Source organism: Myotis nattereri (genome assembly GCF_964212035.1).
Source record: "Myotis nattereri genome assembly, chromosome: 7".
Taxonomy (NCBI): domain Eukaryota; kingdom Metazoa; phylum Chordata; class Mammalia; order Chiroptera; family Vespertilionidae; genus Myotis; species Myotis nattereri.
Genome location: NC_138082.1, coordinates 9,171,134 through 9,195,540, shown reverse-complemented (window position 1 = coordinate 9,195,540; position 24,407 = coordinate 9,171,134). Strand labels below are relative to the sequence as shown.

The window sequence follows — 24,407 nt, the reverse complement described above, 5'->3', positions numbered from 1 at the left end:
GTCAGCATGACAGCAGGGCCTGAGTGCTCGTCTAGCACATGGCTCTCCATGCTGGCTGCACAGAGAATCACCGGGAACTCGAAAACAGCACAGGTGCCCCTTCTAGAGCAACTTCATTAGAATCTCTGGGCCTGGGGCTTTTTCAAAGGCTCCGAGGTACTTCTGTGCACCAGGGTTAGGACATCTGAGCTGGGCTACATTCTTTTTAATTTTTAAATATATTTTTACTGATTTCAGAGAGGAAGGGAGAGAGAGAGAGAGAGAGAGAGAGAGAGAGAGAGAGAGAGAGATCAATGATCACAGAGAATCATTGATCGGCTGCCTCCTGCACGCCCCCTACTGGGGATCGAGCCGGCAACCAGGGCCTGTGCCCTTGACTGGAATAGAGCCCAGGACCCTTCAGTCTGCAGGCCAACGCTCTAGCCACTGAGCCAAACCAGCGAGGGCTGGTCTACATTCTTGTTTGAACAAATGCAAGGGACTAGAAGCTAGAGAGAAGGAATGATGGGAACATCTAGCAGGTAGCAGACCCTACTAGAGCTCTCCATGACCTCCTCCTGAGTAACCGCAGTGAAGCTATAGAAAGATGTTTTGTAATTAAGGGGGTTACATCTGATGGCATTGCAGGGCCAGACAATCCACAGGGACTTTTTGTTTGGCCATTTCCATTGCTCACACCCCCCACTACTTTGTGCTAAGCAAGACACCACTATACGGAGAGAATTCTCTGTACTGTACTTATATTCATGCTGCATTCCATCTTTGGTTATAAAACCTAGCTTGTATTTCAGTGGAGTTGAAGACCTTTAACTTGGTTTGAGTCTCAGAGTATGGGTTCTGTTTTAACTCATGCTTCTCGGAGTTCCTGCGTCTATGGGATAAAGATGCGGTGACTTTCTGGAGCACTTACTGTGCTAAAGATTTTGAGGGGGAAAAGGTATAGTGAGCTAAACATGCACATGATATAGGGTAGCATGCAACATTGGAGCAAACATATGCCGTCACAGGAATTTATTTTCTGGGGTGCTGGTGGGGTGGGGGAGCGCATGTGGCTACCTCTGCCCCCCACAGGTGTCCTTCACTCTTGGGCCTTAGGAAAAGGTTGAGAATCCTGGGAAACGTCCCTGGAGGCCACTAGAGGGCACTCATACTTTAATTTTAAGAGGCCCCTAGGAAGGCGTGGGTTTGTTTCTCAAATTGCAGAATCTGGCTCTAATTTACAGACAGGATCCAAACTGAGTGGTCTGGCCCGTTCCAATAGCCAACCGCACAGGCCATGGGGTGGGCCTTGAGGGAGGAGAATGGCAGGAACAAAGGAGCTCTGATTTGGAAGCAAGAGACTGTGGCTTGGCCACCAGCCAGTTTAGAGACCTTGGTCAAGTGCACTTTCCCTTTGCTTCTCAGCTTCCTCATCTATCAAAGGAGGGCCTGGAGTTACACTGAGGATTGGGAGTTGTGCCCTGAAGAGTCCCCTCAGGGGCAGGTATAAGAGGCTCAGTGATAAGGTATAAGGATGCGGAAAAGCTTCTCCCTTTTGCAAACAGCAGCTTCTTTTCAGGTACTTATTCTAAGATCTGTTTGGGGTAAGGGTTGTGGTGCTAAAGAACAGTTGGGAAAATGTGGGTACCTGGGGTGAAGATTAGGAAAGGGCTTTCCATATGAACCTTGTGCTTAAATTAGTTGTCAAACTCCCAACCCACCCATTTTACTATTTTCTCTCCTTCCACTCTCTGTTAAAGCTAGAAAAACAAGAAGAAAAAAAAAGAAAAAAGAAAAAAAAAAGAATACTTTTCCTCCCATCTTCTAACTTTCCCATCTTCTAACTTTCCCTAGGCTGGGCTAATAATTAAATTAACAGATTAATAGGAGAAAATCAATGGTGCATAATATTCAACCCAGGTTTGAATGAAAAGAAGCATTATTTGACTTCTGAATATAACAGTGCTTCTAAAAAGGTCATATTTTTATAAGATCAAGTATTATTTGACATGAACTTCCATTGAAGGCACCAGAGATAATGTCTTTTTTGAAATCCTTGAATCTTCTGCTCATTTGAGTCTGCATTTAATTCTTTTTTATAATGTTTCTGGCCCCAAGAGGTCATCAGAGCCTGAAAGCAGAGAGTTTTTATACTGCCTAACTGTCTCCGTGGAACTCACACAACCCTTTTGTTATGATTCCATGATGATATGCCTTAAGAGAGGAGGTCACTGCCAAGCATGGTATATGTCTCAAGAAATTTTATAGACGACACACAGGAGCAAATTATTTCATATCCCAGCACCCAAACTGCCACAAAGCTCAGAAGAACGTGTAGGCAAAAATAGTCACAGAATAATGAATACCCAATTTTTAATTTTAAAAAAGAGCTAACAAAAAGTATGGAAATTATATTCTATTTTCTTATAAGGATTGCAGGTATCCTGTAGTGCACGAAAATATTCTATGATGCTAAAATGTCCAGCTCTGTGGGTTTTAAAAAATGTACTTTGTACTGGCTGGCTTTTAAGATGATTATTAAGTGAGAACAAACAGAAAAGGGTCTAATTTTCTTCAATTTTCTTTTTTTTTCTCTTCAAATTCATAAAAGATTTATTTATTTATTTATTTATTTATTTATTTATTATTGCTTAAAGTATTACAAAGGGTATTACATATGTGTCCTTCCCCCCCCCCCCCCCACCATTGATAGTCCTCTGGCCTCCCCTACCCCCCAGTGTCTTATGTCCATTGGTTACGCTTATATGCATGCATACAAGTCCTTTGGTTGATTTCTTACCCCCCTCCCTCCTGCCGCCTACCCTCCCCGGCGTTCCCGATGCAGTTTGACAATCTGTTTGAGGCAGCTCTGCCTCTGTATCTATTATTGTTCAAAAGTTTATAATGGTCTCTATTATCCATGAATAAATCCACAACAGGGTTATGAGAGAAGTTGGAGGTGACAATGTGAATAAGGTAGGGTCACAGGTCAGATTTTTTGATCACGCTACTTCTGCTACAAGTAGCTCAGTACCTCTCTGAGGCCTAGAACATGAGGACCAAATTCCTAGGCCCAGTGTGCAAAGCGCTCCAAGATCTGTCCCTATTGCTGGCCTCAGGCTCTTTTGCTCTTCAAAAACAATCTTCTGCTCTAGCCCAACTACTCTTCTCATCATTCCTCTGCCTCAACCCTTCTTCTACTTGAAACCTTCCACTGGCCTCCCAACACACCTAACAAAACCCCTTAAGCTCTCCATGGAGGCCCCTCGGGACTGGCCGCACTCCCTTCTCTCAGCACATCTTCAACCGCTGTCTCTCTTGTTCATAATCTCGGCCACACTGGCCCTTTCCCTGCTTCCTGAATGTGCTCATTTCTTTCCTGTCCCAAGGCCTTGGTGCAAGTTATATTTTCTGCCTTAACTTCTGTTTTCTCAGACTTTGGCGTGGCTGGTGCCATCTTGTTATTTGGGTCTGAGCCCTTCCTTGATCTTCCAGTCTGAAGTCTCACCTCCGTCCTGCTCTCTTCTACCACCCACTTCATTTTCTCCAGAGCTCTCATCACTGCCTGACCTGGAGTTTTGTTCACCTCATTCGCCTTCTCTGCTAGAATGTAAGCGCCACAAGGGCAGGGACGTCACTGTATCCCTGGGCCGAGAATGGTGCCGACCACAGAGCACATGCCCAATAAGTATTGGTTGAGTGTCTGAGAAGCTCTTCCCTGTCTGCAAAAATAACAGCCCTGTTCCAGTCCTGCTGTGATTGCCCTCCTGCCCTCCTTCCTCCCTTTTAACCTACCACCAAAAAGCTCCCTTCTACCCTTCTTTCAATTCAAAACACACTTGCGGATCCAAACAATCACTTCTGTACTTTTCAGTTAATAAACCAGGAACCAGGAAACCAGTCTCTTATCTGCCATTAACAGTTGGTTATCTTTTCAATGCTTGTGTCTCATTTCCCCAATTGAGTAATATGCTTCTGGAGGTTAGAAGAGCTACTTGTATCCCTCACATGAATGGCAGCTTGCTCTTTGCAGGAGTTAATAAATGCTGGCTGATTATCTAAAAATACTTTAAATGAAGAAGGCATCGTTCATTCACTCATTCATTTACCCAGTAGACACTGAGCGCCCAGCTTGCGCCATGCAGTATGCTAAGTGGTAGAGGCACAGTGAAAAGCAAGATCAACAAGAGTTCTTCCTCCAAGGAGTTGATGGTTAATAAGAGAGAGAAAATTAACCTGAGTTAGAATATTTACCATTGTGAGAGCATAGACCAGGGAGAGGAGCTTTGTTTTGGGGAAAGGGATCAGGGAAGGCCTGAGGAAGGGACTGCTAGGCCTGCAAGATGAGTAGGAGTTGATTCTGTGGGAATTGGGAATGGAGGCAGGGCAGGCTGGGGAAGGAGGGAGTGGAGGCAAAGGCCCTTCCTATGGCTGCTTGCACTTGGGGGGAAGTGACCCAGGCATTGTTTTTAAGGGTCCACAATCTCTTCACCATCTCACTCTGCTCTTTAAAAGAGGGAAGCCGTGCACGTAAAGATCACAGGCTTCCCACTTACAGGAGTAGGGATGCTGCCAACAAAACCACAGTTCATGGTGTGTCCCAGTATTTATAGGAAGGAGTCCTCCAGCGCCAACAGAAAATGCAAGCGGGTAATGTATAATTGGATTATGGGATTAGAGTTATCAAGTATGAAAGTGCTTCGGATTAAGGGAATCAGATCTGCTACTTTCTGGGAGACTGAAAACTGACCTTGACTGATTTATCAAGAGTGTTTTCCAACTTGTTTCCACCAGGGGAACTTGTTTGCATGAAACCTTATGCAGTGTGAACAAATTCAACAGCAAGGCTAGTTGAGCTGGCTGGGGGTGAGGCTGAAGTCCTGTGGCTTTCTCTCCTTCAGAAACCCCAGGGCTCTGGGAACTCAGTTTAACAATCATTCAGTGCAGAGTGACCCAAGGGCTGACCGCAGAGCCAAGACAGGCTGCTGTCTCTGCAGAGGGTTCCCCTCCGATCTTATGTCAGACAATGGAGAAAAACAACCACTGATTTTTTTTTCTTTCAGGAAAAGGCAAGACCAAATTTCTTCACCTTTAAATGGATTGTTCTGGTGTGTGAGAGAAACTCCCACCTCCTGACTCAGGCATTTGTATATTTGTTGTAAGAAAGGTCTCATGAATTGGTTACATCAAAGAACCCTTTTACCCAATGACGGAATTAATATTGGAAAGGACACTGCCCTCCCCCGCAACCAAAACAAACCTATTTCTGGAAAAAAACATGGTAAAAAATCCTGCTTGCTGATGCCAATGGAAAAGTACTGGCCACACTCCCGTGTCCCTGGTGTGCTGCCCTCTGCTGTGAGCTCTTCAAAAGCCGAAGATGGAGCACAGGTGACCAGGAGTGGGGCACTTTTTAGGGCCCTTGATGGGTCATTAAATGCCCATTGTCCAGACCCTCCATTCTCAACCTTATCGACTACAAGGCCTCTTCCCTCCCCTCCCAGCTCCAACCATTCAGTCTCTGCTGAGCCAGGTGGCAGCTGGGCTTATGGGAAGCTGGGGACCAGTGAGGCCTCAGGCTGTGTGTGTGGGGTCCTCTCCAGTGCCTGGAATCTGGAGGAGAGGTTGGTCCTTCGGGGTGTGACTGGGGATGGAGAAAGGTTGACATTGGTGTGCACACTCAGGAGTGCCACATGAGTCAACTAACTCCTTCCTGCCCTGAGTCTGGGAGAGTATGAGGACCAGGCCTGGAGGGTAGACCACCTAGCCAAAGGGGAGTATTTTCAAGTCTTCAGAAATGGAACATCCATGGGGCTTGCCATCCCTTTCCTCTCTCCTATTTCTCCTTGGGAATGAAACTCCTATTTCTCCTTGGGAATGGGACTGTGTAGCTCATGCCTGTCCCACCATACATTTAGGAAGCACATAACACGTTTGACATCACAGGTTCACAGTTGGAGAGCAATTTGCCTGCATATGAGAACATGAATTTGTGGGGTGGGGTGGGTAGGCATGGAATGCTGCGGACCGAATGTCTGTGTCCTCCCCAAATTCATATGTTACCTCCTAATCCCCAAGGTGATGGTATCAGGAGGTGGGGCCTTTGGGAGGCGACTAGATAATGAGGACAAAGCCCTCATCTATGGGCTTAGCACCCGTGTCCCTTCTTCCCAATTAGGACACAGTGAGAAGATAGCAGTCTGTGAACCAGGAAGCAGGAGCTCACCAGACACCAAGTCTGCTGGCACCTTGATCTTGGACTTCCTGGTCTTTAGAACCGTGAGAAACAAATATTTGTGTGTTTTTTTTTATAAATCACCCAGTCTATGGTATTCTGTTAGGACAAGACATGGACTAAGATAGAACCCCCATGATGCTGTATATCTTCAGGATAATGCAAATGAAAAGAAGAATTTTGATTCTTTATTATACCTTTTAGTGAAAATTTGCAGCCTAAAACATGATCATGCAGTGACCAAAACTATAGAGAGTAATTAAAAAATGCTAAAATTGCCCTGACCGGGTGGCTAAGCTGGCTGAAGCGTTGTCCCATACATCAAAAAGGTTGTGGGTTCAATTCCCAGTTGGGGCATGTATGGGAGGAAACTGTTCAATATTTCTTTCTCACATCAATATTTCTCTCTCTCTTTCCCTTCCCCCTCTTTCCAAAAATCAACAAAACATATCCTCAGGTGAGGATTAAAAAATAAAAAAGCTAAAATTATCATTGACATTTGGGAAATACCATATATATTGCTCTGGTTTGAAAATTTTAAGGGTAATGATCAACCCTTTCATTTTATAAAGAAAAGATAAGATTAAGACACACGGATGGACCAAGGTGTAAATGTTGAAGGGTCATCTCTGGGGATCTGAAAAAGATAAAATAAAGGTAGATGCTTATTAATACAATGTTGTTATACTGAACAAACAAAACAGAAACGAGAACAAACTGATGACTGTCAGGTGAAAGGAGGCCTGGGTGCTGGGTGAAAAAGGTGAAGGGATTAAGAAGTATAAATTGACAGTTACAAAATAGTCATGGGGATGTAAAGTACAATATAGGGAGTATAGTCAATAATATTATAATAACTGATGTATGGCATCAGTTGGGTATGAGAGGTATGGGGGGATCACTTCACAAGTTATTTAAATGTCTCACCACTAAACAGTACACCTGAAACTAATATAATATTGAATGTCAACTGTAATTGAAAAGTAAAAAACAAAACAAAAGAACGTATTAAATGGGTCAAGAAGAAAATCTGTTTAATCTCTGCAGTAAAATAAAAGCTGAAATTCAGAGCCACAAAAATAAAAAAGAGGTCAGAATTCTGCTGGCATGTCCACCTAGCCTTTGTCTCTGTCCTCCTATCAGGCCTGGAGCAGTCACGACTGCTGGGGAGCAGCCAGCATCCATAACCAGGAGACCGAAAGCCACCCTCTCAGGACCTGGAATGGGTAGGGAAGCAGGACATTGGAAGCAGCCTGGGTCCTGATGGCTGCTTTGGAGCATATAGGAAGCAGCAAGTGGAGGAAAGAAGAGAATTTCCATTGGAAAAGTCGAACCTGCCCGAGAATTCTGTCACAGAGACCACGTTCATCCTGAGAACCTGAAAGCCGTGGGGGAGGGGTCCCAGCAGGGGCCCCTCCTCGCCACCCTTACCATGTTGGTGAACTGATCCGCACAAGCCATCCGAATCTCCTCAGGCGTCCCTGGGCTGTTTAGGACGAAGGTGTTGGTCAAGCCCCTCTCTCTTCGGGCAGCAGCCACTGCATCATGTATGGCGAAAAGCACGGAGTTTCCCATGAACATTGCAGCCTCACCCAGTCCCTGAGAAGGAGGGCAGGAGGCCGTCAGAAAGGCATGGCTCCTTCAGGACTGCTAGTCTGCGTTGACACGCACATGCACTCGCACACTCTCCCGCACACTCACCTCCTCTGGCTTCCTAACCCTCAGAGTGGGGTGCCTCTGAATTGCCAGAACCCACCCCCCCACGCCGATTGGTGTCTGGGGGGAGTAGATAATGAAAATGCTCCAGGACATCAGGATAGCAGGGCAGCTAAGGACACCTGTTCCCCTGCCCAGGGCAAGAAGACCAAAGCCCTGGTGCCCTCTGGAGTCCTTCAATTTGGCCGCTAGACCCGCGCTTTTCACCCGGTGCGCCGTGGCTGAAAATCGCTGCTCTAGGCCGTGCGTGTTTAATTCAAACCCACAGCAAAAGAACCACAATCTTTGTAGCTGAGCTTGAAAGACAGTGAGGTGTTGCCTCTGAAGAGTGGACGTTGAAGCCTTCTTTGTGCGCACTTCCCTGGCGAGTGCTGGATGCTCTTGAATGAACAGTGTGAATGAACATTGTATTTTGAATAACCCTCCAGTGCTTCTTGTACTGGTTTTCCTTCTTTCTTTCTTTGAAGGAGTCTGGTCCTTGGTCTGTGTCCAGGGCCTTAGTAGAGAGATGGGACAAAGGGCCTAAAGCAGATAAAGACTACCTGAGGCAAATGTGGAGGAAAAGGTAGAGCTGGCAGGAGAAGGTGTTTCCTGTGAGGTGAGGAGGAGGGGGCGAGAGCAGAGAGGTCCTGTGCCCTATTTGGAGCACAACTGGCAGGGAGGGGGCTAGACCCCAAGAGGCAGGGTTGTGTCAGGACAGTCTTTAGAGATAGCCCTGGCCACAGTCTGGTGCAGAAGTGGAGAGAGGGGCTATTCATATCGAATGTCTCACCTTCCTCCCAACTCTGACCTACTCCTAAGAAACAGAGGTAGGTTCCTGAAAACCTGAGGTTAAAGTTGCCATGTGTCTGGCCAGATATGGGCTCAGAATGGCACTTAAGTTGGAGAAGTTGGGCATGTGTTTGAGAATCTTTGCTGCAAGTCTACATGGGCCAGTTAGACCCCACGGCCATGGAGCGTGTGCGCCAACACATCTTATATCAGTGGCTATTAACACCTCAGAGCAAATCGCCCTCAGTGAGAAACTTGTTTGAAAGCCCTTTCTGACCTGGGGAGAGGGTGGGCAGAGGCGGTGCGAACAAGAAAGAACCGAGTCTGGAGGACATGTGGGAAGGGTGCAGAGAAGAAGGCTCTGGGCTGGGGAAATTAACCTACAACTTCAGCTTTCCCTCCCGGTGGCACTTAGCCTCATGAACCAAGATGTTTGACTTCTTGTTTTATTTAAATATATTTCATGATCTCTCTCAAGAGTGAAGACTCCACTTGGGGTTCTGAAGGCAGTGAGTACCACTCTGCCATGCGTTTGCTCTCCCCTCCCCCATCTCCCTTTGGGACCTGCAATTCCAAGAAGAAAGCATATTCAGGGGACTCTCATTATTTCATGAAGGAGCAGGTTATTATGGGCTGAACTGTGCTCCCCTCCAATTTATATGTTGAAGGCCTTAACCGCTAGTACTCAGTATGTGACTGTAATTGGAGATAAGGTCTTAGTTAAAACGAGGTCTTTAGGATGTGCTTATAAGAAAAAGAAATTAAAATGAGAGAGAGAGAGAGAGAGAGAGAGAGAGAGAGAGAGAGAGAGAGAGGCATCCGACTTGTGCCATATAGAAAGATGATCATGTGAGGAAACAATGAGAATGGCCATCTGCAAGCCAAAGAGAAGTCTTCGAATAAATCAAGCCTTGATCTCACACTTCCAGCCTCCAGAACCGTGAGTAAATATATCTCTGTTGCCTAAGCCACCCAATTGGTATTTTGTTACAGCAGCGCTAGCAAATGAATAGAGGTGTTGAGTTCTTACCTTGGATGAGTAGATGGCTATGGGATTTCGGGACCGCACCAAAGTAACATAGAATTCTTCTGGTATTTCTGTGACGGTGGGGATTTGGTAGTCATCAGGACCCCGAGAATAAAGCACACCTTCCGGGGAGTATTTCAGTTCTTCTGTGGTATAGAATCCCATGCCTTGGATAAACGCTCCTTCAATCTACAGGCAAAAATGTCACAGTTTATAAGTACCTGATGTTGGTTGAAAATATATCCCAATGTGATTGCAAATGGAGCTCTGGACCATAGTAAGTCATTCTTGAAAGCATTGCAGTGAACTTACAAAGGGTCTTTCAGCATCTGGTGCTTGCCAACCTGCCTGGCCCCAGCCTTAGCTCTTCTTCCCCAGGTACCTCACATTCCAGAGACTCAACACTTGTCAAGTTCTGGGGGATTCTCCAAGCCCACCAGATTGGTTCCATCCTCCAATTCTTTGTAAGGGCAGTTTCTCTCTTTACTGCTCCCCACCTCAGCCTGTCCACTTGGCAAACTCTTATTTCTCTCTCTCTCTCTCTCTCTCTCTCTCTCTCTCTCTCTCTCTCTCTCTCTCCTCTCTTTCTCTCTCTCTCTTCACTCCGGCTCTCACTGGTTTATAAGCATTATGAGTTCTGGCCTTCTTGTGTTCTGTTCTTAGCATAGTGCCCGGTACATATATTTTCAAAAAATGTTTGTTAAACTATATGAAAAAGAGCTAACATTAAAGGAATGTGAATAAGTAAATGGAACCGGTGCACAGTATTTATTATACTATCTGGATTTTTTTGCTTCCTTTTTAAAATTATGATGGAGTGTAGATCAAACTTAAACAAGGTGGGTTGAAAGAAATATATTGTATTAAATTAAATATGTTTTATTAAAAGCCATTTGAGTTCTGCTTATCTACAAACTATTATGCTCTGAGAAAAAAAGGTTCATAGTCCCCTTTAAAGGGGTTATCTGCCTGAAGGTTAAAAAATTGAAGGAGCGGCGAAACCGGTTTGGCTCAGCGGATAGAGCGTGGGCCTGTGGACTGAAAGGTCCCAGGTTCGATTCCGGTCAAGGGCATGTACCTTGGTTGCGGGCACATCCCCAGTGGGGAGTGTGCAGGAGGCAGCTGTTCCATGTTTCTCTCTCATCGATGTTTCTAACTCTCTATCTCTCTCCTTTCCTCTCTGTAAAAACTCAATAAAATTTTTTTAATAAAAAAAATTGAAGGAGAGTTACATGTTGCATTCTATTGAATTGTAAAATTACAGAATAAAGTAAACAAATGTAAATGCTAAATTTGGATATTTCCAAATGCTTGTCCCTAAAGGAAAAGATTAAAGTCCAAGAGTTCCAGTCTAACACATTTTTGGTTTTTTCTTCCCTTTCCCAATGGGGAAAAGGAGGGTTTTCCTGATCATAACATTTCCATTTTGGCCTTTGCTTAAGCAATAAAGAGGCAGGAACAAGCTGGTAGGAGTGGATAGGAAGGTGAAGGAGAGGTGGGGCCTGAGGTCAGCTGTGGTTGTCAAACTTTACAGACTTGGGATGAATTTCAGGTGCAGGTTAAATGGGTAAATTATACGTCCTCGACCAGGAACCTTTTGTTGGAGAAGTGGGCCTGGGTGGGCACAGGGACCCACATTTCCAATAAACACTGTAGGTGCTTTCGTTGCCGAGTGGGAGGACCGCACTTTGAGAAACACTGAGGGACCAATTAAATTGTCCCTCAGAAAGCCCATTGGCCAATCTCGGTCAGCCAGCTCCTTAGGACTCAGGAAGACAGGAAGCTGATGGCAGATGAAACCACAGGTCTGTCTGCTGGGTTTGAAGCCAAGCTGCTCAACCTGCTACTCAGGTCTAGGCGGGGGCCTGGTTGGCAGGTCGGGGGTGCGCTGATGTGGCTGGCCTTTTGGCCCCACTTTGAGTAACAAGGCTACGGAGGGGATGAGGGGGATGGGGAGGACGTGGGGAAACAAAGCTACACCAATAGCAGGAAAGGCTTTAACTTAAAGCTGAAAAAGATTTTGGGTGTGTTAATTTACTTACTTGGGAGATATAAATCAGAAATTCCGCCAGAGAAAAATTGTTTTTAAGCGTTTCTTTTCCCCTTATATTTCTCTAAACTGTTCAGTCTACTTAAATTCAATATACATATGAATACAAATGGGGCTTTATTATTATGCATTTATATAATATTCCCTAATTATAAACATTAATGTTTGTTGAAGAAAGATTAGAAGGCCTGGAGAATTATAAAGCAGGATAAATCACACATATTTCTGCCACATAAAGACAACCACTGCTAACTTTTTCTTGACTTTTCTTTCAATGTTTTATCTATTTGTGTGTGTGTAATATATGACATATATTGCAGAGTACTTGTAGCAGGTATAAGCATTTGGAGAACTCTGGGAAATAATGTGCTGAATGGAATGGACCAAAAGTCCCAGCAGGGCGGTCTGGTACCACGCACCTGCCCAATGTCCAGGGCTGGGTTGATGCTGAAAGCCGCGTCCATGAAGATGTCCGTCCGAAGGAGCTGCACCACGAGAACATACAGGATGGAAAATGTTATTTAAACATAGATCTTCACTACAACTGCCTCCCTGTCCCCGGTTCCCCACTGGCAGGGTCAGGGTGATTAGCATCCACACACAGAAAATGCATCCATAGAAATGCTCACTCTGTGAAGGTGGGAGCACCCACCCCCCTCTCTACCTTGTGAGCCCCAGTCAGACAGTCGACTTCCACCTCAGAACAGGCTGCTCCGTAAACAAAATATGGGAAAGGCTCCCCTTCCTCCTTCTCCCAGTCCATATAGGTCTGGTAGTCTCTGCGAAGAGAAACCCGAGGGCAAGAATGGCTCCTTCCCGCCTCGTGGTCTGATCCCGGGTGGCACTGTGGGTCCCGGGGATGAACAGAGCGCCACCCAGGACCGAAGGTCTCTCTGACCTTCTCCTACTCGTGTCCTGCACAGACACGGGAAGAAGGCCCATGGGCGTATGAGCCCTCCTTTCCATCAGGCAGTGACTGTGCCAGGTCACAGGGTGTGTCCCTCTGGCTAAGAAAGGGCGGTGGCTCTGAGGGTCCCTGCCCTCCCCTCGGTCTCCTTCCACCTCCCCAGGCCCATGACTGAAGGCTGACACCACGCATGGCTGCTCGCCAGTGCTCAGCAGGTATCTGTTCATGATGCGCCCACGCCATCCCTGCCCAAGTGTAATCCCAACCAACGTAGAAGCGTCCTTTACCTGAAATATCCTGTGGAGGACAGGCTGATGGATTCTTCGTAGGCTTTTGCAATCTGAGAGAGATGATTGACACGAAGAAACGTAAGTGCGGGGACAGCAGGGAAAATCCTGTGCTGGGCCTGCCGCCTCCCGTTTGCAGCACCCTCTGTGCCTTCACCCCCAGCGAGACTGACGTGGTGTATAATGAGCACAGGCCGGGCTTCCCATGGGCGGTGCCTACAGGCAGCTGCTAGCTGTGCCCTGGGACCCTTTAGAGTCGCACAGTGTGAAGTTTATTATTTTTTCATCCTTTTTGGCTTTTTAAATTAGAGAGAGGGAGAGACTAGGCCATATTCATGTACTTATGCAATACGTGTGTACACAGGTAGGTATATATGTACATACACATATACAAACACATGTGTACATAAGAGTCTGCATGTATGTATGTATGTATGTAGTATGTATGTGTGTATGTATTTTTACCGTGCTTTTCCCCATGTTATTTGATTGGCTGTCTCCGTATTTTATTACATCAGCTTCCCCACTGGAGTAAACTGGTTATAGCTGGAAATAATAGTAATGATGAGAATTGTAATAATTAGTATTAAAAACAGAGTAACCTTTTGCTATTAAGACTGCCGTGATCTCCATTGCTCTGGTGGGAAACCCAGGCCCTGAGGCTGGGAGGGGGAGCCTGTGCCCAGAGGGGCAGTGACAGCGCAGGGCACCGTGCCAGGTGTGTTCTACGGTAGCGCTAGGCCGTTGTCAGGTGTGTTCTACTGTAGAGAGGTGAGAAACGAGGCTCTTCAGTGAAGCCATGGGATGAACACGGACTCTCTCTCACTCTCAGAAAAGCAGAAGTGAGTGCTAATAAATGCTTTGTTCTTGAGTGGGCACCGCCAACCAGCCACGCTCTGAGGGCTTTACCTACCTATCCGGATGCATTTGCCTTCTCTGGGCAGGACAATGTGGACCACTCACCCAGTCCTCCCAGCTTCCCTTGGGGTTTTTCCTGATGACGGGCTGGAGACGGGCCATAAGAATTTGGCAAGCATTCTAAAAATAAGTATTTGAAATGTCATGGGAAATGAAAGGCACAGGGAGTAGCAAAATATTCAATATTCAAATCAATTCAAATGCAGATGTCAGTTTGTAAACCTGCTTCTGAGTCTCCTAGGCAGACTTTCTCAAACTTGAACAATGTATGGAACCCCTTTGAAAGAAACAAATATTCTTGTGTGTCCTGCAGTGTTCAAATTATTTTTTATTATAATGTTGTTTAAATACATGTTAACATAAAGCTAGGTAGAGCTGCCTTAGAGTTATAGCTCTTTTATGTCTACAAAGCAAAAGCCAAAATGACAAAGTGTGCAGACTAATCTATATACCAATAAAATTTGAAATAACATTAATTTAGTTGATGGATAATGTTTTCCTGAAGCTGAATTGCTGCTTGGAGGGTGGAAAGAATCTCCACCACTACAGCACACGTACTTCGCCGGCTGTGAGTTTGACATGCTTGCTCTAGTTCATAGACCGATGCTCAACCATGAGCCATATGGGCTGGGCTATGGCTTCCTCTCTTAATTCAAATACAAATCTGCTTACACGTGTGCCTTTACTTATTCTTCTCAGACTCAGAATAGCCCTCAGGCCCTCTGTTGGTTTCTATTCCTTCTGTTCTCGCATCCCCTCTCTGGGAAATGGTCTCTGGCTTCTTATGCATCCAGGAGATCCCTGCATTCATTAATCTATCTTTGCTGGTTCATTCAGTCTTCAATCACTGACCTCATTGCAAATGCATGCCTTCCAAAAGAGTAACACACCCAAGGCAAACCCAAGTCGCACAGTTCCTGCCTGTCCAACTATCAGATGGCCTTTCTCTTGTGACCTGACCATACACTCTTGTGCATAACTTTATGCCCAACAGTCGAATGCTCCGCTAACGAAAGTTTTCCCTTTAACAGGCTGAGGTGTAGCAGAGACCGCTTGCCATTCTTTTGTGACATCTGAACTCCTTTTGGTGTGTGGAGAATTTATTCACCGTATATTTCTTAGTAGAGCCACCTCCCCCTATTGGAGCTCAAAGTGCCAGATACGATTTTTTCTGGCTTTCTTTGCATTAGAGAAGATTTCAAAATACACAAAGGTGGAGAGAATAGTACAATATTTCCTCTTACACCACTTACCCAGCTTTAACAATGAGCATTTATACCCCAACCTCACCCCAGAGACCTAACATTTTCATCCACCTCCTTCTCCTTGGCTACCTCTGCTCCAGCCATCCTGACTCCTTGTAGCTCCACAAGCACAGTAAGTGAGCTCCCTCTGCTCCAAGTCCCTACACGGAGGGCTCCCGTCCCTGCTGCCTTCGGACCAGGCTCAAGGCTCACCAACCAGTGCCCAGCCTGGTTTCCTGGCTGCCCAAGGCCGCTCTGACACTTGCACTTTCTCTTTCTATAACTTCCTTTATTTCAATTCATGACACCTGCCATTATGTTTCCTTGTTTTTATTCTTTTTTCTTTATTTATTATACCTAATAATTTGTTATTCATTACCTGACTAAGTTTAGGCTAAGGACTCAAAAGGAGGAGACTGGCACAATAGCTGGCAAATAGCCCCTTAAACCAAATGGGGGTGCTCTGCCTCCTAAGCAGGTCTTGCCGAGAAAGTGGCCACAAACTGTTCCTCACCCGCCTCAGTGGTATCACAGGGTTGGAGCTGAAGAGGCTGGAAGGTTGGAGTGAGGGAGAGGAATGCACTGCAGCAGGTTGGTGTGCTGGGATCTCCATCTTCCCAGGATGGAGTGGCAGAAAGGGCTTTCTCCATCGCAAACCCAGCAGGAGACACTCCACAGCCACTCAGAGAGCTTGATGAGTGCCCTCTAGAGTTGGGGGCCTACCGACCCGTCTCTACTGCTGTACACCAGACTGTGGGCGAAAGGCAGCTCGCAGCAGCCCCGGGAGTCCTGGGCCATCTCTGGGGAGACGCTGTACTGTGACTCCCTGCATGGCCTTCAAAGGACATGCATCGGGGTGGAACCTGTGGTGTGGGTGCTGCCTGAGTTAAATTTTTTCAATTTTATTGCATTTTCTATATTAAACCATTCCTGTTTAAGAATGCATGATGAAGATAAAACCAAAATGGGATCAGTTTTTCCTACTTGCTGCTTTCTTTGCTTTGTGGCATTTAATAGGTAGCCTATCTCTATTTCTGTAGACATAAATGTACTAATGCTTATTGATTTACTTAATCCATTTAGTGTTGCATTTAACTTAGAATTATTTAAGATTTTTTCTACAAGTCTTTTTCTTTTCTAGCCATTTCCTACACTTTACTCCCATAGAAATGACTTGGGATTTAAAAAGAATTCTGGGGTTCTGAAATGAACAGATTCACCTTCCTCACAATGGGCAGTGTATTTACATTAAGGTTGGATCACTGTTGTCTTTGCAGCCAACGGGGCCTCAGCTTTTGCCATATGTTTCCTCTGAAAGTCTAAAGTGATGGTTGACAAAGGACCTAGAGCCTCGAGAAGCCTTAGTGAGCCTCCAAAACTCTTGGTAATCAACCCACCAGGGAGCCCATTGAAGAGCTGCAGGCAGTCTGAAGGGTGACCAGGTGACAAGTTGCCACTCCTGGCCTTCTAAGGAGCGCTCTCTGCATTTGCTGGACACCGCTCTGCCCAAACTAGACAATGGAAGCCAGTGTGTGGAAAAGCTCCCTTTTAGACTTCCTGTATTTTTAGACTTCAGATAAAGAACTTTATTTTGTCTCAAATGTGCCTGGCAATATTTACACAGTCCTAGAGGAAGGTTTCTGTTGTCAGCTGAACTTTACCCATGGACTTTAAAACAATGTTATTCTTATACTAGAGGCCTGGTGCATGAAATTCATGCATTGGATGGGTCCCTCAGCCCCGCCTGCACCTTCTCCAAGCCAGGATCCCTTGGGGGATGTCTGACTGCTGGTTTAGGCCTGATCCCTGTGGGCAGGATTGGGCCTAAACCAGCAGTCGGACATCCCTCTTGCAATCTGAGACCACTGGCTCCTAACCACTCCCCTGCCTACTGGTCTGATTCCCCTACTACTCTCCCCAGCCTGCCTGATCGCCTCTAACCACCTCTGCCTTGGCTCCACCACCATGGCTTTGTCTGGAAGGACATCTGGAGGGTCATCTGGAAGATGTTCGGTCTAATTAGCATAGTACCCTTTTATTAGTATAGATGTATTTTTTTTTTTTTTTGGTGCATGCCACTATCACTACTATTTCCAATATTTTTTCATCACTCCAAACAGAAACTCTATAACCATGAAGCAATAACTCCCCATTTGCTCCTCCTCCTGACTCTTGGCACCCTCTAATCGCCACTTTTTAAAAGAACCCCATCTGTAAGGGCTTCCTACAAGGGATAAGGTGCCTCAGCAGAAAAAGGCTGGAGGAGGCCTGGGGCTTAGGGTGGGGCTGGAGCAAGTGGCTAAAACCATAGATGAGGCACTGACCTTGTTATCACTGCAGAAGGGACTCTATAAGGAGCTCCCAATGGCATCCACAAGGGAAGGAGTCAGGTATAACAAGGCCAGGTCACACCAAGGCCAGCCTAGAGTGTTCTTCCTCTATCCTCTGTACCCTCTTTTTCTTGGACTTTACAGGGTCTGAAATGTAGGCTAGGAAGCTTATGGGGGGCGGGGGTGCAGGAAGGAAAATCAGAGAAGCCAGCCCCACCCCTTTTCTACCTGTGGGCCCAAACTGTTAAGTAGTAGAGACACTGCAATTTGAAGTAGATTTTGGAATTTTGGACTGAACATTTTAATTATTGAATGAGATGCTTTATGCAAATAAAAGTGATCCATGAGTTTTTAATGATCTTAGGTTGATTAGAGAAATTATAGGTAGATTTCCCTCAAGGGGAGGGAAGAAGAGGCCCACAGAGGGAGCTTCAACCACTCGAAGTCTCGCAACCTCTTAGCGGAGCACCTAAAACCACCTGCTTGACCTTTCTAGGCTTCAGTTTCCCATAAAGAGGGGGTGGGGCAAGGTTATTTCCAGCACTGTCATTGGGTGACTGAGAAATGAAAGAAAAGTCACCTGCACCGCTCTCCCGTTGATGTCTGTCCCCATGGACGCTGCTGTTACGGAGGCATTGGGCACGGTGACTGTGCTGGTTTCCGACAGGTGGATATAGGAGACAGGGATGTTCAGTTCCCGGCTAGCCACCTGCCAGAAGCAAATGAAAAACACTATTGATATCATTGACTCTAAGGCTTCCTCCCCCCAAGTTAAGAGTTTTTAATTTAAAAAATATATATATTTTTATTGATTTCAGGGAGGAAGGAAGAGGGAGAAAGAGATAGAAACATCAGTGATGAGAGAGAAACACTGATTGATTGCCTCCTGCATGCCCTGCACTGGGGATCGAGCCTGCAACCCCCGGCAGGTGCCTGTGACCTCCTGGTTCATAGGTCAATGCTCAACCATGGAGCGATGCCAGTTGGGCTAATTTTTTTTGAACTGAGTATAAATTCTGGCAATCCTTTAGGGACAAATATTTAAGATAGCATCTTGGGTCTGACATGTAGATTCTGAGTGAAGATTTTCAGTGACACTATAAAAGATCCATACCATGTGCTTTCTTTTATACCGGTTTCATGGAAGCCATGTGCCATATGGTCATTCTAAGACATCAGTTCAGTAGGACTCACACAGGCCAGACTGAGGTCTCTGTCTTATTGGTTTACCTTCATCTTCTCCTCGTGGCTTACATGCATTTAGCAGATTGTGTTTGTCCCATTTTGTAGGTGTAAGGGTTTTGTTTTAAAGAAGCAAGATATGTTCAAAGAAGGCTCTGCGGATTTTTGTGATTTTCTAATTCCAAGCACACTATTAAGTAATAGTATTTCCTTAAAGAAAATATCTTCTATTTCTCATTAAGAGAAAAGCTTTGGCCCTCGCCGGTTTGGTTCAGTGGATAGAGCGTTGGCCTGAGGACTGAAGGGTCCCTGGTTCAATTCTCAGTCAGGGCTCATGCCTGGGTTGCAGGCTCCATCCCCAGTAGGGGGCAGTCGATCAATGCTTCTCTCTCATCATTGATGTTCCTATCTTTCCTTCTCCTTTCTTTTCTGAAATCAATAAAAAGTATATATTTTTTAAAAAGATAAAAGCTTTGCCCCCACCCACTCACATTGTTTTTATATGTTTTTTTAATTGATTTCAGAGAGAGGAAGGGAGAGTAAGAAAGAGATAGAAACATCAATGATGAGAGAGAACCATCAATTGACTGGTCCCCTTCTCCCCCTACTGGGAATCTAGCCCGATACCTGGGCGTGTGCCGCAACCAAGAATCGAACTGAGACCTCCTGGTTCATGGGTGGACACTCAACCACTGAGTCACACCGATCGGGCTACTCACATTGTTTATTCAAATTTCATATGCAACAAAATCTTATTTAATATTTCAAAAAGGGAAAATTTCCTATTGAAAATAATCTCTTCCTCTTTCAACAATAGTATTAGGAAGATTGCTTTGAATTAGCACACATAATGGCCCATCATTGGTGTTGCTAAGGAGACTGTGAATAATAAGAACATAATTTCTCATCTTATTAAACACATTCATTTCTAATGAAGATCTGCATTAACACAATGTAGCTTTGAGCATTTGCCTTAAAGCTGAAAAATACTTTATCTTTGAAAACTGGAATCACATTTTCCAGAAGACCTTGATGGGACCTGGTTCTTTAGTATGCAGGAAGAATAGTATTACATATTTTCTCAATTCTAATACCCACTTCCATCAGTCTCCTGCATTCATGTGTTCCTGATACCAAAATGAACGTTATAATTGACCTGTGCTTTTAGTGTGATGGTATTTCTCCTGCTCAACAAGAAAGAAGTTGTTAAACTGCCTGTACAGTGTGATAGTCTTCCACAGTGGAAAACATGGATGCTTATCTCACCTGGATCATTTTGGTGTAAAGGCCTTGTCCAAGTTCACAGCCACCATGAGCCACCAAGACAGAGCCATCAGTGTAGATGTGGACGAGAGCGGCGGCCTGTCGGGGAATAATTATAATCCCATTTTGAAAAACCAAATGTTGCCTGAGTTTAGCTGAAGTTACCAGACAAACAGTTTGCTTCATTGAGTCAATCTCTCATTGTTTATACTGGAGAAGAAAGCTATTATTAGTGGCTACAGACAACCCCTTTAACACCCTCCAAACTTAGAAAGCATGTCAAACTTGCCGCCTGCGGGCCACATGTGGCCCACAACGAATATTTTTGCGTCCCAGCCAATATAACGGTATGTAAGAAACGTTTTAATAAAAATTTTGTAACTTAATTTTTACAATATCCTGTTATACATAATTATCAATAAGGAACTACAACGTCCGCTGACTGATTACTATAATCATGTTGCATGCATTTCCCTTATGCGTCTTCCATGCAGGCACACCATTTCTCTCCACTAATACTAGCGGCAATGGCCACGTCATTAGTCTTGGCCTGACTTGTTTGGTGTGCGCAACAGGAAATATTTTGCTTTTGGAGAACAAGAAAAATAGGTTTATTTGCGTTATGCTTATTAATTTGTACAGTTATTCGATGTCTGATAAGTTAATAATCAAGAAAAAGATTAATTTTTATTAAAATGTTCTATTATTTTATGTTAACAATTACTCATTTATTTCAGCCCTTTGTATTCAGCATGTCTCTATCGAAACAAACCTATGAAAATTGAAGCTTTTGTTTTTTTGTGGCCCACATAAACTTAAACCTTGTTTATTTGGCCAGTGTTAGCCTTTGAGTTTGACATGCTTGCTGTCGAGCAAGGAATGGCGGCTCATCTCCACGCCCACCATCTGCGGGCCTGTTGGAGGCCTTGTGTGGCTGCCTTGGAAGCAACCTCTCCAAAGCACCACCTGTACAATATTTTATTATTCTTTCCCCTTGAACATAACAATTGATTTTAAAGCAAATGGAACCAGTACAAGTCAACTTCCCAGCAAAGCTTCCACTGGCTACTAGGGGAGCTGGAAGACCTTTGAGATGCTTTAATAGCTTCCAGATGCTGCTGACCTTGAGAATGATGGTGGGGGAGGGGTGTGGCCCCATTCAGGAAATTCCAATTCAGTTGAAGGTTGGAGGTGGAAGCCAGATTAACTTCCCTCCCTCCTCCACGCTTGTTTTTTAAAACTCCCAGGTGATTTTGATGATTGGTCAGGTTTGGGATCTATAGGTTTAGTCCAAACTTTTCACTTTTCATGTGAAGGAATAGAAGCCTAAAGGAGAGGCTTGGCCAAAACTGGTGCCTAGTTTGTAAGTTCAGGAATGGAACCCACAACTTCTAACTTGAGCCCAGCATCCTCCACACCCATGCTGTGCTGCCTCCTTCAGGCTAAATGCTGTTGTTCTTCTCTGGGGCTGGACATGTGGCTCCAGGAACCTGACTGAGAAGGGAGGGAAGGAGGAGGCTGGGCTATGTTGGGTGGTTCTACAGACATTAGAATTTTTCTTTAGCATTTCCCACCATATGCCCATGCACATGGCCCAGAACCCTGCATCTCTCACCTTGGGACCTCTATCCTCATGTTGATGCCTGTGACCCTACCACTACAAATTCAAAATATCAACTAATTTAGCCCTGGCTGGGTGGCTCAGTTGGTTGAAACATGATCTTGTACACCAAAAAGATTGCAGGTTCAATTCCTGGTCAGGGCAAGTACGGGAGGCAACTGATTAATGTTTCTTTCTTGCTTCCCTTCCTTTCCCTAAAATCAATAAAAAACCTATACCCATATCCTTGGGTAAGATATATATACATATATATATATATATTCAACTAATTTAGCTACGCCAGTCTCCTGGTTTAAGACTGTAGTATCAGGACCATTAAGGTCTATACAGGAACTGTAAAACTTTGTATTTTCATTTCATGACCATCTAACAAGAGTAATGATGACCATAGTCAATGGTATTGCCACATGCTTTCAGAGCCCGTGTTAGATTTTATGTTGATGATTGTATAAGCACCAAGCAGGACGACTGTAATTGATGGGGCATATTTGAGACAAGAGGTGAGATGGCAAGTCATCACACCCTACACAGACATTTACGATTAAGACTTCAGAACGACTTGAAATGCAGCAGCAGCCAGAGCTGAGTGAGGATTTAGTTTTGGAAAAGCAACATCGCCCACCATGTTAAGTTAATGTAACTATTTTGAATATCACTGGCATTTACAGTAGTACTTCATTTAATTCCCAAATTCACTTGTGTTTTATACAGGCATAGGAACTATAAGAAGCTTAGTCTTTGTCATCATACACAGTTAAATAACATTAAAATCGGTAATTTAAGCAACTGTTGCGAGTCCACTGAATTATTCCCTTCAAAGACGGTCTGTGTGTTATTCCGGCTTCAGAAATATCCCCTGGGGAGAAGGATTAATCATCTGCTCCCCTCCCTCCTTCTCATTTTGCTTCCTACCTGTGAGTGGACTCTGAGGAGGGGAGTGGACAGAGGGGATTGGGGCGTCCTTCATTGAAACCATGCGGGGACCTGTATTCTTTTCTTTGTGTGGGTTTGGTTATGGGGATATGTCAGAGGTTGATGGGGGTAGAAACAAAGAAAAAAGCAAATAGATAAATAAGAAAATAAATTAGTAAATAAATAAATAACAGAATCAGAATCAGAAACAGAACCCCACAAAAAACTGTTTAAGGGAAAACTGAAAAGAAGGCACAGTAGTCATGGAGCCCCGTATGGTGACTCCGTGTAATCAAGAAGCCCAGTATGGTGACCTTGTCTAGTCATGGAGCCCCGTATGGTGACTCCGTGTAATCATGAAGCCCAGTATGGAGACCTTGTCTAGTCATGGAGCCCCGTATGGTGACTCCGTGTAATCACGAAGTCCAGTATGGTGACCTTGTCTAGTCATGGAGCCCCGTATGGTGACTCCATGTAATCATGAAGCCCAGTATGGAGACCTTGTCTAGTCATGGAGCCCCGTATGGTGACTCCGTGTAATCGTGAAGCCCAGTATGGTGACCCTATGTAGTGATGGAGTCCAGTATGGTGACTCCAGGTTTCTGTGAGAATGGAGTAGCTCTGTCTGTTTTCAGTGTTTTGAAAGCTCTGTCTTCAAATGACCCTACTACTATCACTAAGAAGTTAGGAAAGAGGGAAAGGGATCCTCTTGTTCCCTCCAATTCTTACATGGACTTGAAGTTTGACCCCATACCTCAAGACTCATTTCTCCCAACCTCACCTGATTGTAGTAGGCATGAGGAATGCCAATGGTATATTTCATGGGGACCACAGCAAGGCCCCTTTTCTTCCAATAATTATTGTTGTTAAATCCCTCAGCATCCTTTTTCCTGGCATAAAATGAAGATTTCTCCAGACACTCTTTCCAGCATCTTTGTAAGGCCTCTGGATTAAATGTCTGCTTGTAGGCTGTTTTGCTAATTCCCTTATACATGTTTATTTCTTTAACCTGAAAGACAAGAAAAAAGCATCTCAAGCATACATGCTATCCCATTTGTGAAACATGTGTTTTTGTTATATACCTGACATGAAGAAAGTCTTTCTAAAAAAGAAACAACTATTTAAATGGATATAAATATGTAAGTACAAATGTAAACGTATAAACATAATGATAATAATAATCATAATAACAATAGAAACTACTGTTGAACACATCATATCTTCCGAGCTGCAGACTAAGTGTATGATCTTTTTTTTAATATATTTTATTGATTTTTTACAGAGAAGAAGGGAGAGAGATAGAGAGTTAGAAACATCGATGAGAGAGAAACATCGATCAGCTGCCTCCTGCACATCTCCCACTGGGGATGTGCCCGCAACCCAGGTACATGCCCTTGACCGGAATCGAACCTGGGACCTTTCAGTCCGCAGGCCGATGCTCTATCCACTGAGCCAAACCGGTTTCAGCTAAGTGTATGATCTTAACAACTTTACAATAACCCTGAGAAATAGTAGGTGTATTATGAGCCCTATGACAAGTTTCGTTAGTGGTGAGACAAATTTCTCCTGACTCAAAATTCTTTTACTTCTACACAATGTTTCTTTATTCTTACCTGTTCTCAGATCTGCTCCTCTGAATCTGAACTATGGTGGGATGTTTGCACAAATGGCTGTGATGACGCCAGTCTCCCTAGTCATGCCGTTGGGTGGTTTCACACTGACTGTGGGATTGGCCATATGACCAGCTTTGGACAGCGGAACAACACATTTGTAATGCAGGCAGAGACTTGAAAAGTGCTTGCATCATGTTCTTACTTCTCCTGGAAAATCTATGAACCACAATGAGAACTGATCTGGGCTAACCTCCTGGAGGATGAGAGACCCTGTGGAGCAGAGACGAGCCTTCCCAGCTGCGATATTTAGACTAATCAGTCAATGACCACCAGATGAGGAAGTGAATCTATC

General features: G+C 44.7%; 1 protein-coding gene across 1 annotated transcript in view; it reads right to left on the bottom strand.

Annotated features, from left to right (window-relative positions):
- Window positions 1-6,797: 6,797 nt before the first annotated feature.
- The window catches only part of LOC308522653 (aldehyde oxidase 4-like), a gene marked incomplete at both ends in the record, with an annotated part of 72,771 nt that continues 55,161 nt past the window's right edge, over window positions 6,798-24,407 (bottom strand). The window contains 10 exons of the mRNA XM_081096137.1: window positions 6,798-6,851; window positions 7,646-7,813; window positions 9,732-9,917; window positions 12,198-12,263; window positions 12,443-12,557; window positions 12,973-13,025; window positions 13,936-14,010; window positions 18,045-18,173; window positions 19,913-20,008; window positions 23,224-23,451. Coding sequence (XP_080952263.1) covers window positions 6,798-6,851; window positions 7,646-7,813; window positions 9,732-9,917; window positions 12,198-12,263; window positions 12,443-12,557; window positions 12,973-13,025; window positions 13,936-14,010; window positions 18,045-18,173; window positions 19,913-20,008; window positions 23,224-23,451 — 1,170 coding nt within the window. The remainder of the gene's footprint in view (window positions 6,852-7,645; window positions 7,814-9,731; window positions 9,918-12,197; window positions 12,264-12,442; window positions 12,558-12,972; window positions 13,026-13,935; window positions 14,011-18,044; window positions 18,174-19,912; window positions 20,009-23,223; window positions 23,452-24,407) is intronic.